We start from the raw sequence: 16,351 nt of genomic DNA, 5'->3' as shown, positions 1-16,351 counted from the left end.
CAGAACCCATGGAGAACGTCGAGGACTCACTGCAGAGCCAGAAATTTAATCCAGTTCGTACTCGTCTCGTTTTGTCCTATGGACCAGTGAGCGGGTATAATTGCAAGGCTGAGATTTGCAACCATAACTTTCGTGCCAGAAATGCTCCCCCAAACTCTCGGTTCTGTAGTCTGAACCCACGCGCTTAGCCAACTACACACTGGCGCCAGGAGCGGCAGAGGTCCCCCCATCCTGTCGCCCCCGAGCGGAGCACTCCTGTGAGCCAGGCAGAGGCGCAGCGGGGGCTGACGGGCCCCCCGGGCACCCCGCTTCTCACTTTTTTAGGAAAACAAGAAGTTGCAGCTGCAGGCGGAGGGAGCACTCCACGAGCCAGTGCCTTTTGACCCGAGCTAGTGCACCCACTGGCGAGTCAACAGGAGACAGAGAAGAAAGGAAAGTGGAAGAAATTTCTGGGGTTTTAAAGTGCAGATCTCTCCGCAGGCCGCCTCCCCTGCATGGCGTCATCCCGCGGCGGCCAGGACCCCTTGCCCTCCAGGAAGTCGGCTTGCTGTTTCCCTTGCATCTGCATGCGCCCCATGCCATCCTAACGAGCAGCCCTGGCCCCCCGGCAGGAATGCCTAGGACAGGAAGACGGCAGAGCGAGCACACTCCAGCCCGCGCTCAGCCTGCCCTGCGCGTGTGGGGAACGTCGCTCGTCACAAGCCCGTCAAGGGAAGGACACTTCGGGATTGCAAGGCAAGAACCGGCGCTCTTTAAAAAGCAGAATCATTAAATCCGGACGGAAACCGGGCCGTGGGTGTACCCGCTGAGGTTTGTAGGACGGCCCCGAACGCAGACAACGGTTCTGACCCGGGACGGTGATGTCATAGCCGCCAGCCCCCGAAAGACACACGGACCCCCAGAACTCGGCGAGTTACAGGAAACACGCTCTTTATTCAGCCAGCGGGGTCTGCCGGGGGCACGCAGACCCCAAATTAAGCAGCCCCGAGATGTAGAGGTACGGGGTTTTTAAGGCCCAAATCCTATTCTTCATTCTGTCTAAACACAAAGGTCTGCTTTTCTTCTATTCATTACCTGTCGACCCACAGGTGGGGTGTGCAAGAGAGGGTGCAGAAGCAGAAAGCTTGTTATTAGCATGTTACATCCTAAAATTAAAAGCTTATGTTCCTATGGCGATAGTCAAACAGTAATTTCCTGCAAGTAATGAATTTCCAGCAGTCATTTTTCAGCCACCACAGTGACTCCCATTACGCGGGGCGAGCGAAGCCCGAGGCGAGTGTGTTCTCTGCGCACCTGCGGGGAAGGGTGGCCCGCGGGGGGCGAGGTGTGACTATATCAATTCCCCGGACACTCAGTTCACTCGGGAAAGATTAACCGGCCTGCGACACGTGAAAGCACTCAGATTTCTCCGCGTGCGAGACAGAGGAAGGATTGTTTGTGGTGCTGCTGTGAGGTGCTTACACACTCGCTGAGAGTGATGTTACAATAAACACAACATCTCGCCCTGTTACTGGCCCAGGGCGTTTCGGGGGGGCAGCGGGGCACGCCCCCGCCGGAGCGGCGGCCGGAGCTCAGCCTCGCCCGCGTCCAGCTCTGCACCGAAGCCTGCTCCCCTGCTAAAGTAAACTCATGCTCGCCCTTTGACTTTTGATCAAGAGTTGTGCTGAGCTGGCTGCAGCCTCTCTCGGGGTCATTTGCAGCAGCAGAGAGAAAAGCATCAAGTCCTCTCCTACCTGCCGTAACAATGCCGACGGTGGATGACATCCTAGAGCATGTAGGGGAATTTCGCTTTTTCCAGAAACAAATGTTTTTCCTCTTATCTCTGCTCTCGGTGCTGTTTGCCCCCGTCTACGTGGGCATCGTGTTCCTGGCCTTTACCCCGGACCACCGCTGCCTGAGCCCCGGCGTGGCCGAGCTGAGCCAGCGATGTGGCTGGAGCCTGGCGGAGGAGCTGAACTGGACCGTGCCGGGCCCGGGGCCGGCGGGCGACGCCTTCCCCCGCCAGTGCCGCCGCTACGAGGTGGACTGGAACCAGAGCGGCCTGGGCTGCGTGGACCCGCTGGCCGGCCTGGCCGCCAACGGGAGCCAGCTGCCCGTGGGCCCCTGTCAGCACGGCTGGGTGTACGACGCGCCCGGCTCCTCCATCGTGACCGAGGTGAGTGAGGTGGGTCTTAAAAAGGACAGAGCAGCAAATAGCATGGCTTTTCTTAAGGAAGAACCTGTAAGGCCCATGCATGCTCTTCGACTCAAGCATCTTGTAAAACCCTAGCTTCTGACGAAAACGTGTCTAAAGCGTGAGCAAATTAGTTAAAACTTGATCAGATTCAGGCATTGATTCTTATTGATGCGACTCTCAGCAGTAAGAAACTAGCCAAAGCATATGATTAATTCCGGGAAATAATGCCAGGAAAGGGAAAAATTTCAGGCCTCTCCTTGTTCTGGAAGCCCCCCCCCCCCAGCCCACCCCCGTCTCCCGACACGCGGAAGGAAGAAGCTGTGGAGTTCACCGAGCAGTGACATGACGTGCTCTTCTTTCAAAGACTCTTTTTCTCTATTTAATTCGCTCGGAGTGTTTCTATAAAACCATTAGGGGTTGGAGCTTACGCTAGTGTACGATTATATTACTAAAAACCACAGTCAACATTAACATCTAATTGTGAAGGTTCGTGTCACTAAATATAAAGAAAAAATACAGACCTGCTTTTATTACAGGCAAAGCAAAAGGCGGGAATGCAATTACTCTGGAAATGCGGAGGAAGCTAGTTGTCTAGTTTAAAAAGACTGCTTGCAAAATGTGAATATATGCTGTGTGAACAGACATGAAGGTAGAGGAACACTTGGATTCTTTTTTTAATGATCTAAAGTGGTCTGATATAAGGGTCCCCAACCCCTAGGCCAAGAACTAGTACTGGTCCGTGGCCTTTCAGGAACTGGGCCGCACGGCAGGAGGTGAGCGGCAGGCGAGTGAGCGAAGCTTCATCTGCATCTGCGGCCGCTCCCCAGCGCCAGCATCACCGCCTCAGCTCCGCCTCAGACCATCAGGCATTAGAGTCTCATAGGAGCAGTGGTCCCTGGAGTCAAAAAGTTTGGGGACCTCTGGTCTAACGGTTACATGAAATGTGGGAGATCACAGATTTAACACCACACAACTTTAAGAGGCTTACAGCATACAGAGGTAAGGAAACTGAGGCCCAGAGCAGAGAAAACTTTTGTTCAAGGCCATAGCGTGAGAGAGCCAGCAGTCAGCCCTAGAAACCAGATCTCCTGACTTCCCAGCCAGCACCTGTTCCTCCTTGGACGCTGCCTCTTGTTCCAAATGACCGCAAATGTAACAGCCCTAGCGAGACTCTCCTAATCCCCAGCTATTAAAGAGAGCAGAAAGGCTCCGAGCAGCCCACTTCCCCGGGCAGGAAGACCTGCATCCTGTCCGCACAGCTATTTGCTTCTGTGACTTAAAATTAGAAAGGAAATGATGTCGTGCGTATGTGGAGTAATTACCCAATTTCAGCTGATTCAGCTAACAATAGTTTAGCCTAATGACATACTGTCGGATGGAATGCGAAGTCGATAGTGGAACAGATCTTTCCGTGGGATAGAGAAAAGTAATGTAATGGTGAAAAAGCGGTGAGATTGTTGCCTTTCAGCCCCAAGGGATGCTTAACAAGTTCCCTGGGCCAAGGTGTATCTAACAGGACTTTGTTTTCTTTCTCTCCTGACTCTGCCCCTCGGCAGTTTAACCTAGTGTGCGCCAACTCCTGGATGCTGGATCTGTTTCAGTCAGCTGTGAACCTAGGATTTTTTATCGGGTCTGTGGGTATCGGCTACACGGCAGACAGGTGGGTGCCATGGCTTCTGAAAGCACTCGGGTTCACCTGTCCCTGGTTGAATGCCATCCTTGTCCAGGATGTAGACACAGACCACAAGTGCCTGGTCTGACTTTGGTTGTCTTGACAATCTTAGATTTTCGCCGCTGCTTGGGAAACTTGACCGATGCCTTTGTTTTCTGATTCTCCGGGCACAGAGTGTTTCGATATTAGGCAGCAGCGTTTCCTTGAGGACTATCCAGCAGCCTTGAGTCAGAAGGAAGAGTAATAGATGATTTGATCCCTTTTGTGAGTGCCATCCTTTGCCTCACCGCCATCCACCTGGTCATCAGCCTTCGGGGCTCTACTGGCCTTTACTGGCCTCTCGCACTCTCCCTCCTGCCATCCCCACCGTATCCTGGGGGGACTGCAGGATTCCTGAACTGGAGCCCGGGGCCAGGTATAATTACAGGTTTGGAACCTAGGATGGAATTCAGTAAAAGGGCAATGGGTCTCTTTACACTGAGAGGTAACTGTCCATGTCCCTAATGTCGGCATCCCTGGGAAGTAAGGAAAGGCTGCGCCACGCGGAATGGCCAGCAATGGTCCTCCCAGAAGGCCTGTGTCTCCGGTGGCTGACACTCAGGGACTCAGTCTAACCTAGCCAGCCCCATGCCTTTTATTAGCCATCATTAGAGAATCCCAGGCTCTCCGTGCTGAGAGTTCCTTAGCACGTGCATCTTTACTCAGTCGATGACCAATTAGATGTTTTTAGGAGTCTTCAAAGGGGAAAGAACAGACAACTTTGCTTTAACTTAATGAGCACTGTGGATAAGTTGGCCATCACGGCTAATTATTCAATACTCTTCATGCTGACCGTGGAGTGTTCTCCATGTGACGGGCACCGCTCAACATTCTGGATGGTGTCATTCTCTTTAATTATCAGTCACCTCGTAAGTTACTGATATGTAAACATATGTAATTTTAAAGGCAAATAAATGGTAAAGTAAATATACTTTATGCCTATTGCCTCCCCAACTATATCTAGGATATAGATAAACCCAAACCTGTGAGAATATTAAATGTAAACAGAGCATTTTCTCTGATTATATTATATTGTCAGGCTGGATTAAAACTTGGTAAGGATGGCTTAATCTATCATACCCCAGAGGCCTCTGCATTTTCACAGCCCAGCCCACTATGGGGGGGTGGCTGGGGGAACAGTTGAGACCCTGGGCCACAAGCAGCTCCATCCATCATGCCATTTCTATAAGGGTCTGTTCAGCCTCCCTTCAAAAGCTCTCCCTGGGACTCTGTGGGAAACTTGAGAGATGAAGAGGACGGTATTTCACCTTGATTTTTATGACCACACCACTGAGGACAGTCGTTTGGAGATGACCCCTACAGTCAGGAGAGACACCTCGACAGTGGGCAGTCCAGAGGCCACCTTGCTCCGGTGCGTGGCCATCCGGTCCCACTGGCTTCTCTTCACCTCCTCCACTGCAAGGTGCACATACTGACACTCGATTCACCTGGACCAGAAAGTCAGCAAGTAGGTGACTGAGCCCCAAAGTGGGTTAAACAAACGAAGGAGTTAATTATTCTCATCTCAGCTCAAAGAGTGGGTGTCAGGTTACAGCCCTCCAGTGACAGTGCCTTCCTCACTCATCATCCCGTCAATTATCCACCTTCTTGGATGACCTCATTATTTCGCCCACATCGTTTAAATCTCCCCTGTAAAGTTGATTGCTCATTATTCCTCCCAAAAAAGCTGTGTGTGTCCATGTCGCTGGATTTTTTTTTTCTCACACTGTCTGAAGTTCCGTTGGTCAGTGCCCTGCCCCCCCCCCGTTCTATTTGTACATACTTGTGGGAGTGAGCAAAAGATAACCACCGTAGCATTAAAAGAAAAAAAAAAAAGGCAATTGTCGTTCGCATAATTAATGCTATCCCTGAACGGTTTTCAGATTTTATATAAGAATCTCATGGAAACTCATTTTATGCTACAAATTAAAAAAAAAACAGTAAATAAAATAGATTGTCTTCTCTGAAGAATTTTAAAAATACAAACTAACAGCTGATTGGGATGTCTTTTAATTGAAAACCAGAAGGAAATTAGGAAAACGTTGTAAATAAGAATACTGAATCTTATACCAAGTCAAATTTCTGAAGGTCGGCTTTGCAAATGGAAGGAAGGAAGGAAGGAAGGAAGGAAGAAGGAAGGAGGGAAGGGTAGAGACCAAGAACATACACGTTAGCGAATTTGAAAATAAATTGTTTATTAGATATCTAATTTATTTCATCACCTATAACCTCCTAAAGAATGATTTTGAGTACCACCTGACCCAAAAAAGAAATCTCTCACCAATTCCAGATTTTTTACTCTAATGATCAGTAATTATAAGTGCTATATTTAGTGGCATGCTGTAAATGTTTGACAACAAGCCTCAATTTGTAGCATTTACTGATTTCCATCGTGTAAATACTCCCACTATGGTCCGTTGTAAGCTACTAAAGTAGGTCGCCGAACAGAGTTGGCTAGAAATATGCACTATCATATGGTATTCTCACCATACAGACAATAGATAGGAGTAAATAACCTCATAATGGTCAAACACGTGAAAAAAATTAAGTTTCGAATATTTATTACACTTGCTTTTAATATAATTTATTTAATCATAAGCGCATAATTTAATTTTTAATAATGGCTGTGTTTAACAATGAGCTCCCACATTTTCTGAAAATCTAATAAACCAGATCTTGAGAGCCGGCACCACACAGGCTGGATTTCACGGGGGAAGTAGATAGATCAGAGCAGGATTGAGTCCCAGGGAGTCACGGTCAAACTTACCCAACTATGTGGAAGCTTCTAAGTCAAGCTCTTCGCTACACACCATGTCCCAGTCACTGTATGGGGCATCCTCGTGTGTTACATTTCAGTTACGATCCTAACAGCCTGCAGAAGGGGATTCGTTATCCCCAGTTTGCAGATGAAGGCACCAAAGCTCAACGAAAGGAAAGCAGGCCTCCCCCAGTGTTGACGCGCATGTGAACCTTGTTAGAATTCTGATTCTGACCCAGTGGATCTGGAGGGGACCTGAGAGTCTGCATGTCTTGCCATTCCTAGGAGAGATTCACAGCCCTGGGTCACATTCTGTGTGGCGAGTAGCTTGGGGACTTAAGAAGCCAGCGGTATCGGAGCCCACCCACCTCTCTGTTGTACCTCTTTGTTTCCATGTCACCACTTACGGGGTTCTGTGCGGGGGGAGAAAACCTCAAGCCACTCTTCTAGATCTCTAAAACTCCTCCAAGCCGTGCCTTATTCTTCTTCGTAGCATCTCATTCTTGGAACACATCTTCCAGTGAGGCCTTTCTACGTCACAGATTTGATTTTCGGAAGGTTTTTACACTCTGACTTTCAGATGGTGACTCGCCCCCTCTCATCGGTCACAGGATTTTGTCCGTCTGCAGGAGCGTGACCGATGTTTTATGCCATGCCCAAGTCAGCTTTGGAAGCTGAAGAATTATCAATTGAGCACACATTCATAAACCCTCTAGGGTAAAGGAAGGGGTTTGCGTAGAAGAATGTGGGAAGAAAGGCTAAAAGTTACATTTTGATGTGGCTTTGGAAGGCTCTGATTAAAAGCAACAAGGTATATATTTATTATGTGGAAAGAGCAACTGAGCATTAAGAAACAACGCGGTCAAAACAGGGTTTTTAGAAGTTTAACCGTTTACATTCGTTACTGATCAGAGTGCTTGATTATTAAATTTCATATTTAAAGCATTAATATCCCAAATAATTATCAGCGATGCTGTGGGTTATTTTCAAATGGTCAGTTACCATTGAAAGGGTCACTAGAACAAAGTTGTCTAAAACTGGTGGTTGCCAGATGGAGGGGAGTTGGGGGGCTGGGTGAAAAGGGGGAAAGGATTAAGAAGTGCAAATTAGTAGTTACAAAATAGTCACGGGAGTGTAAAGTACAGAATGGGGAACAGAGTCGACAATATTGTAATAATTACATATGGTGTCAGGTGGGCACTAGACTTACCCGGGGAATCACTTCACGAGTTGTGTAAATGTCTAACCACTGTGCTGTACACCTGAAACTAATACAATACAAAGGGTCAACGGTCATTGAAAAAAAAAACCGTTTTAATGTTTAATAATACAAAAATAGAAGAGCAGCTTTCACAAACCATCTCGCCACCAATGAAGGTGCAATGCTGAGGACGCAAAACACTGACGATTTGGTTTGAAGTAAAAAAAGATTAAATAAAACATTGCTCTCCGAGAAGAATTTTTAATTATCCGCTCACAGCCGATCAGGCCGTCTTTTAGAACGGAACCAGGAGATCCTAATGAAAATGTAAAGATTTCGTAGCGCGCTCCAACTCAACTCGCCCAGAGCCAGCTTTGCAAACAGAAGGAAGTGTGTGTGTGTGTGTGTGTGTGTGTGTGTGTGTGTGTGTGTGTGTGTGAGTGTGAGTGTGTGTGTGTGTGGGGGGGGTGACGAGGAAGGGAAGGGAGAATGAGGGCTTGTGCCAAGCTGTTTACACAGAGTACCTCACTCGATCCCCTCGTCAACTGGGTCGGATAGGTCTCCTCCAGACGCAGAACTTGAAAAAGGTTGAACAACTCACCCAACACCACAGCAAGCGGTAAGACTCGTTCAAGCCGGTTTTCCACGTGTTCCTCTGCTCTGTGTCCTGAGACGCTCTCCGCGTTCCCACGCTGATGAAACCTGAGTCTCTCGCAGAAAATTGTGTGGAAGCTGTCCTTCTGGGGGACGCCATAACGAAGGCCCTACGTGACATGACTGACGGACAGCAAGGCACAAAGGGCTGTTCGTGGAGACGTGCAAGTATCGCAGAGTCCAAACGCGGTGTTGAAAATGAGCGACGCAGTGCCCCGGACGCTGAATTTTGTTTTCTCTAAAGGGAGAACTCCTGGTTGTGCAAAAGTCCCCGCACATGTGGTCATAGAGGGGCCCCTAGGGCATTCAGCACTGGGCGACCTGGAAGAATCACCCTCTCCCCCGTACCAGACAGATGGTGCTCTAGTCCCAGGACGAACGGGGCTATTGTGCTTACAACATACGTAGCGCACTGGTGAAAATCTAGAACGAACCGCTCGGAAGTCGGACTCTCTCGGGGCGTGTTAACCCGTGCCTCTCGAATGTCCCTAGTTCAGAGTCGACCTCCACTTTCGATTTCCATCCTTCCCTGAGTTACCTACAACCCTCACGCGTCTAACCTAACAGTCGTCGCTCTCCTTGTTTCTCTCCTTGCAGGTTTGGCCGGAAGCTCTGCCTCTTGGCGACGATCCTCATAAACGCTACATCTGGAGTTCTCATGGCCGTTTCCCCAACCTACACATGGATGTTGATCTTTCGCTTGATCCAAGGCCTGGTCAGCAAGGCAGGCTGGTTAATAGGCTACATCCTGAGTAAGAATGCTTGTGCTTGCAGCTGGGAGAGCGAAGGGTCATTACTGCCAAAATACTAGTCAGGTGGGGGGTCGCCGTGAGGGAAAACGAACTCAGCTTCGAGACAGTGTCGAGAGATTTTTTTTTCTCTGTATCAAAAGAATGTCTAAAAATCTTTTCAAGCAACTCATTCTGCATTCCTCTATAGAGAAAACAATGAAGTCAGAAATGAGGGTCAACGTTTGCCATCCAGAGCCTTATATAACGCCTTAAGAATTTGTGTTTTCTGTTCCGTGGGGTGTTACATTTAGGGAAAAATCTAGCCTACCAGGCCTGTACATAAATAAAATTCAATGATGAGAGATATATTGAGTTTACAAAGGACTCTAATACTTTGCATAAATCCATTTAGTAAGCCATAGTTATCCTCAATTTATACACGAAGAAAATGAGAATATGAGTGCTGTCGTCAATCTAGGTTTCTAAGCCATTTGGAGGACCAGTCACATCCTACTCATTAGTGGCCAGAGTGAGACTTCAGCTCCATGGAGTACAGGAGAATATTTGAACTCTCACAGCATAGCATCTTTAAAGCAATATTAAGAAAAATCACCACTAGAATTAGATCCTGGGGACTAACTCCATCATTACTTTCCCTTTGGCTATATTCAAACAGCGGCCACACACAGAGAGAGGAACACTTTGAAATTGCAATATAATAATAAAGCTCTCGCTGCATACAGAGAACTAGGATATGCTCACTTAAAAAAGTTACCCGCCAAGCCAATTAGGGGGATTCCGTGAGATAAAGAGAAGTTGGTGTTTAATACCATCCCGTGCCCCTAACAATGTTTGGTCTTGGTCGGCGAAGGAATCGATGTACGCAAGTCTTCGATCAGTAATTTGGCTTCTAGAGTACATGCTATGTAGAACTCTGCTGTAGAAATTTACATTTCAGCAATAGTTAATTTCGGCCTCTCCCATTCATTTCTGTTCCAGGCCCTGGGGTACCCTTGGCATTGGGCATCTTCCCTTCCCACTGCCCTCGGAGCCATCCACCCACCGCTCTGAAAGACAGACTTTTCTGTTTACTGAGCTCTTGAACAATTTCGTTTAACTCTGTTTTAAAAACACTTCTGGATAATTCACAGTCGTTGACAGAAACGTTATTAGGATGTATGTCTACTTGGCTTACAGGTGGTTGAAGTCCTTAACGCGATCGCCGAAGTTTTAAAACAAAAAACTCTGTGGCTCACAGAATACCTGAAATTTCAATTCTAGTATGTTTGTGATAGAAAATTTAACTTTCCCTAAATTCGCGTACCATAGACTTCACCCATCTGCCATGGTGTCGTGGGATGGGTTAACGCCGATTATTATACCATGTGCCCATAAACTGGCTGTTGGAAAATAAAAACCCCGATTTATAGTGTTTTCCAGTTTGCAAGTTGTAAAGTCTCCCACCATGACAGATTTTAAGATACCAGTGGGTTTAGCAACCAGCTTGCAAAATTCTACAAAATTTAACTATCCATTTTTGAAGCCAGTGCTAGCTGACTCCAATCAGCTTGAAATTCACTGCTGGGTTTTTAAACCATTTACACATGTGAACAGGATTGCCAAGAAAATGCTTAATTCATGGAAGAAAAACAAGTCATATTGAGGTATTTATTTACAAAAAGAAAAAAAAATCACCAACCATCTAAATTTAAAGTCTGATTCATTTATTCAGGTCTTACATGATCACTGCCTTATTACTCTAGGTCAAAATTTTACATGCATCTGAAATACGATTGCATCTGTCCTTGAAATCATTCTATCAATCGAACGTTTTGCTCATGGCGGCAGGCCTTTCCCTCCATCTACTGTGGGATTATAAGAGTTTACATTAACACAACAGCAAAGTAGGCCCCAAAGAACGTTTTTAAATTTTCTGAGCGCCGTACAGAAAATTCTAGAATTTGGACTACCTTTTTTTAGGTCGGCATTCTAGTTTTCCCGTAGCTGGACATTCAGCTCCCTGTGGCACTGACTCCCGCTGAGCTGATCCGTGCCTTCCCTCTGCAGTTACAGAGTTCGTCGGGCTGAGCCACCGGAAAACAGTGGGGATCCTGTACCAAATGGCGTTCACGGTGGGGCTCCTGGTGCTCGCGGGCGTGGCCTACGCCATTCCCGACTGGAGGTGGCTGCAGCTCACCGTCACTCTGCCCAGCTTCTGCTTCTTGCTCTACTATTGGTAAGTCCGTTTGGAGCGAAAAGGAAACAAAGTGAACTATCTCGTTTCTGTCTTCCCTGATGCACGCCACCCTTCTGCGCCCTAAGACTGTCTTCATTCGCTCTTCTGTTTCGGAGGAAACTCAGGTCCATGTCTCAGGGATCAAACCGAAGGGCGTCAACCTGCCCCCTGCCCCGCTCCGGAAATCGAACGTCCCTTCACTTTCAGCTTTCGAGTTATGTACCTTGATCTTTCGCTTTGACATGATTTACGTGGTGTCTCGACTGGCTCCCAGTGGCTGTGACACCCTTCGAAGAGACCGACAGTGTTGCTGTGCTGATCCGCACCATGGCGCGCCCCGCCACCCGTTCCCGAGGCAGACACCCCCGGCCAGTCGCGGCGGTCCGTGTCTCGAATAAAGCCAACGTGGCGCCCCGCGCCGACCACGCGGGCCAGTCGTGGCTCCCGGGGGACGTGGACGGTGGGTATCGCCCTACCCGTCGTCAACACGGAAGGCAACGGAAAGAACAGAAGCTATCAAAACTCCCGACGAGGGGTTACCCGAAATAACACAAAAGGGATGGCGGCTTATCCGCCAAATCTCTCTCCCATGCAACAAACCCACGTGTCTCCTTTCTGGACGCGTCCTCCCGTTCTTCCCACGGTTGCCTAAGAATGAAACATCTCGGCCTTCCCAGGAAGCCTGTTTCTTCTGCGAGAGAGTGGCCCTTAGCCCCCTCCTAGACCCGCTTCTGCCCCCTTTCCGTCTCTGACCCACCCCCTTCTTTCCTGTTCCCGTTAGGATTTCACAGTTTCTCGCCTTGATCGCCGCGATAGATTCAGAACTGGGGTCTTCGGCATTCGCTTCACCGGCCTCTGACCCATGCTTCTCGCTGCCTTTTAAACATCCGGTTGCACATGTTACTCTCCAGCTTAAAAGTCTTTCGTTAGTTCTGTTCCCCCCGGAATATAGGCCTAATGCTTTCGCGTAATGGAAAGGCCCACCGGTTAGCCAAGCCCTGACCACCTCTGAAGCACTTCTTCCTGCCACCGTCGCCCCATAGAATCACATCAAATTGACTTATAATTCTACCAGCTCCATGATGGGGCAATACTCTCAAAAGATCACTCAAGATGCAGAGTAGAAAACAGGAGTTTTGGCGGAAGAATGGAGACAAGGGGATCAGGCGAGAAACTATTGCTATAATCCTTGCAAGAGAGGACGAGGGCCCGAATTACGACAGAAGTTGCGGGGATGAAAAGGAAAAAATTACAAACGGTATTAATAAGGTGGCAGTGAGGGAGCTCGGGGATAGACTGAGTGAGGACGTTCAGGGGAGAAGGTGCCGATGCCCAGCGCCTAGGCGGTGTGTCCGCGTGCTGGCGGGGACATCGTTCAGAGAGATGGGGAGCGCAGAAGGAGAGGTGGGTGTGGAAGGAGAGAGATGCGGTGAGTGTCCGACACGAGGACCGTTAGGTGCCGGAAGGACATCGACATGCAGAGATCCAGGGGCAGACACACCGAAGGGTCGGAAATGCAGGCGAAGCTCATATCTCTGCTGTCACTATGGGGATGGACGAGATCACTCAGGGAAAATGGGCGGGAGCGGGGACCCCGTGCAAGCCTCGCCGCCCCCGGTCGGCCCGCCCAGGCGGGGCCTCTGTCCCCCGCTCGATGGCCGTGCGCGCACATCCCTGTACCCCTCACGTCTCACTGCTTATTGGTATCGGCTGTCCACTGGACATTGCACGACCTGACTGTGCGTCCCGTTGGGCTGTCACTCTTCGAGGTCAGGTGACGTTAGAGGCCCACCTGCCCAGCTTCCTGCGCAGGGCCTGGGGACCATAGCAGCACCCCCAGTCGATGATTGCCAGCTTCCACTGAGCCCTGTCATGGAGGGCGCTTGCTTTACAGCGAGCAAATCATTTAACTGCCGAACCCAAAGTTCAGGTTCAAGACTGTTCATCGAGCCAGAGTTTACATTCCTGTCACGTTTACCCGTTGTTCCTAATTCTGCACCTAGAGCTTCAAAACGTTAATTTCTATTCTACCAGTCATTTCGTTAGCTGTTTGGATATGCCTCACAGAGGCCCTCCACGCTCTCCATTTCCGGCACTGCCTCCTCCGGCCTGGTTCCCAAGTCCTTCGTCTTCTTGGCCCTTCAGCTCAGGCCAAACTGACTCTGCCTCCTCCAAGTGTAGGCAGCCAGAGCTGAACGCACCAGCCACGCACGACCTAGAAATCGCTCCCTGCAACCTCACGGCAGAGAGGACCCGGGCCGTGAGCTGTGGATTGCAGGCCACTGAGCGCACCACACATCTGTCCTTGACGTCACTCTTAGCTGAAGAGCTGTCCTCGACCCCTCTCGCCATCACACCCCCACAAAAACGTTCGCCCCGAGTTCCTCTTGAGCCCCGCCTCTCAGAGCGACTCAACCGGCCCTGAGTGATGACCCCAACGGGGGTCCCTTTGTCCCACGAGGTCAAGCTCAATCTGTGCAGTCTGGCTTGTCAGTCCTCCCACCATCCGAGCTCTACGCTGAGCTCATCCCTTTAAGAAATCAGCTCTCGGAATAACATCCATGGAAAATGCTCACTCCCCCACGGTGGCTGTCTGCATACTCCCACGTGCACACCTCTGCCCTGTCAGTTTTCACAGTTAGCATCACCTGAGGTGATACCACCTGAGGGGACCCGCCTGCCCGCCCCGCAGCACAGACGGTGGCGGTAGCGGGGGCGGGGGGTGCGGTTCAGCTGTACCTGCTTTGAGGTTTGCGGTTTGCTTCCAGGACCTCTCTCGAGAGGGGACCAGCAGCAGCAGCTTCCTGCACAGGGCCGAGTGGAACTCAGCATTCGGAGGAGGAAAGAATCACGCATTCCCTTGCACAATTTTACAAAAATGTTTTCTTTTGGTGAGGTCTTTCAAGATCTACTCCCTAGCGATTTTCAAATATTCAAAATAAATTGGCAACTACGGTCACCGCAGGTCACCACGCCGAGCAGTACGTCCCCAGGACGTGTTTATTTTATAAGTGGAAGCTTGTACTTTATGACGCCTCCCCCGCCCCCGCCCCCTCCATCCCCCGCCTCTGGCACCCACCAATCTGTCCCTTTGTATCTATGACTTTGGCTTTTATAATGTAGGTTCCACATACAAGTGAAATGATACTGCCTTTGTCTTTCTGTCTTACTTAGTTCACTTAGCAGAATGTCCCTCGAGGTCTATCCATGGTGTCGAAAATGCCAAAGTTTTCTTCTTTTTTATGGCCAAATAATAATGCGATATTATGTATATATATTTCACATTTTCTTTATCCATTCATCAGTGGATACAGGGTGTTTCCACGTTCTGGCCATTATAAACGATGCTGCAGTGGACGTGAGGATGCACATATCTTTTGAGTTAGTGTTTTTGTTTTCTTTAGATAAGTACCCAGCGATGGCATTGCTGGGTCATATTACAGTTCTGTTTTTAATTTATTTGAGGAATTTCCATACTGTTTTACACGGTGGCTATCCCAATTTATATTCTCACCTACAGTGCACAAGGGTTGTCTTTCCTCCACATGCTCACCAACAAAATTTTGCTTTTTTTTTTTTGTCTTTTTGATGATAGTCATTCTGACAGGCGTGAGGTGATATCTCATTGTGGTTTTGATTTGCATGTTCCTAACGATTAGTAATATTGATTGGCGATGTTTTCATGCACCTATCTGCCATTCGTATACCTTCTTTGGGGGAAAAGAAAATGTCTATCCAGATTCTTTGTTCATATTTTAAATGGGATTTTTTTTTCCCCCATTCAGTTATATAAGCTCTCTATATATTCTGGACGGTAACCTCTCGTCAGACACATGATTCGCAAATACCCTCCGCCGTCCGGCAGGCTGCATGTTCTTCCTGGTAGTGGTATCCTCAGCTGTGCAGCCCTGGAAGGCCACCCGCACCTGCCTTGGCGACATCCCTCCAAGAAAGCTGATGATGGCTGCGGGCGGGGCAGGGGTTCAATAAGATACCCCTCCCCCCGCCCCACTTCGCGGCGCTGATGACATCTGTGTCGTACCCTAGGTGCGTTCCTGAGTCGCCGAGGTGGCTAATCTCCCAGAATAAAAACGCCAAGGCCGTGAAGGTCATCAAGCACATTGCAAAGAAAAACGGAACGTCTCTGCCCGCCGCCCTGCAGGTGAGCCCGCGCGGCACCAAGCCAGGGAGCAGGGGAAAGGGGAGGTGTGGGCAAACCACGCTCTACCCAGAGGCGGCCGCCGTATGCAACGGCAGGCTTCCGTCGTACCCAGACTGCAGGTTCCCTGGTCGAATGTTTAAATTGGGTGGAAAACTTTAATAAAACTAAAAGGAAACCAAAAGTCATCGAAAAATCAAGTGAGGAGCTTCTCTCTGTTGCAACTCGAGACCGTGCTGGCCACACAGGCCTCAGTACCTGGTGTCTCGCTTACCTGTGCCCATCAGCATCCTCAGAGAAGGAGGCTTTCCCCGGAGGGAAGAGTCCCTGGTCACTAAAACAGATTTGCAAGCACCATAATTTCTGAGAATTTTTAAAAATTTGGATAGAAGTTTTTCCAAGATGTTTTAAGCGACTCCCTGCTTTCTTGAAGAGAACACATTACCGAGGGATTCAGCATTTTGCCTTTAGTAGAGCTCACCCCCTCTGATTTAAACCTCTGTATCTGACAGGGGCTGAAAAAGAGAAAACGTCATTAGGAAATTACGCCCAAAAAGGAGTGAATCATTTCTGAGCGAGGGGCTAAGATAGGCAACCTGTGAGGGCTCGAGCTGTCACATGACATTTAGAAAGCGGATTCGGGGCTCAGAGCCCTTTTCCTTCCCTTCCCCTTTGGTTTCTGGGTGTTTGGAAGACGCATTCTCTTTCCAGTAATCGCTGGAATA

General features: G+C 49.0%; 1 protein-coding gene across 2 annotated transcripts in view; it reads left to right on the top strand.

Moving 5' to 3' along the window:
• The first annotated feature begins 1,689 nt into the window (after positions 1–1,689).
• The window catches only part of LOC107514735 (solute carrier family 22 member 2), a 29,301-nt gene continuing 14,639 nt past the window's right edge, over positions 1,690–16,351 (top strand). For both annotated transcript variants that reach the window (XM_016152736.2, XM_016152737.2), the window contains exons 1-5: positions 1,690–2,155; positions 3,733–3,836; positions 9,098–9,252; positions 11,299–11,467; positions 15,515–15,629. In XM_016152736.2, the coding sequence (XP_016008222.2) occupies positions 1,745–2,155; positions 3,733–3,836; positions 9,098–9,252; positions 11,299–11,467; positions 15,515–15,629 (954 nt within the window). In that variant the 5' untranslated portion in view covers positions 1,690–1,744. The remainder of the gene's footprint in view (positions 2,156–3,732; positions 3,837–9,097; positions 9,253–11,298; positions 11,468–15,514; positions 15,630–16,351) is intronic.

The sequence above is a fragment of the Rousettus aegyptiacus genome, unplaced genomic scaffold (genome assembly GCF_014176215.1).
Source record: "Rousettus aegyptiacus isolate mRouAeg1 unplaced genomic scaffold, mRouAeg1.p scaffold_m13_p_1, whole genome shotgun sequence".
Lineage (NCBI taxonomy): Eukaryota > Metazoa > Chordata > Mammalia > Chiroptera > Pteropodidae > Rousettus > Rousettus aegyptiacus.
Note: the sequence above shows the minus strand (reverse complement) of the source record. Positions and strands in the feature narration are given on the sequence as shown.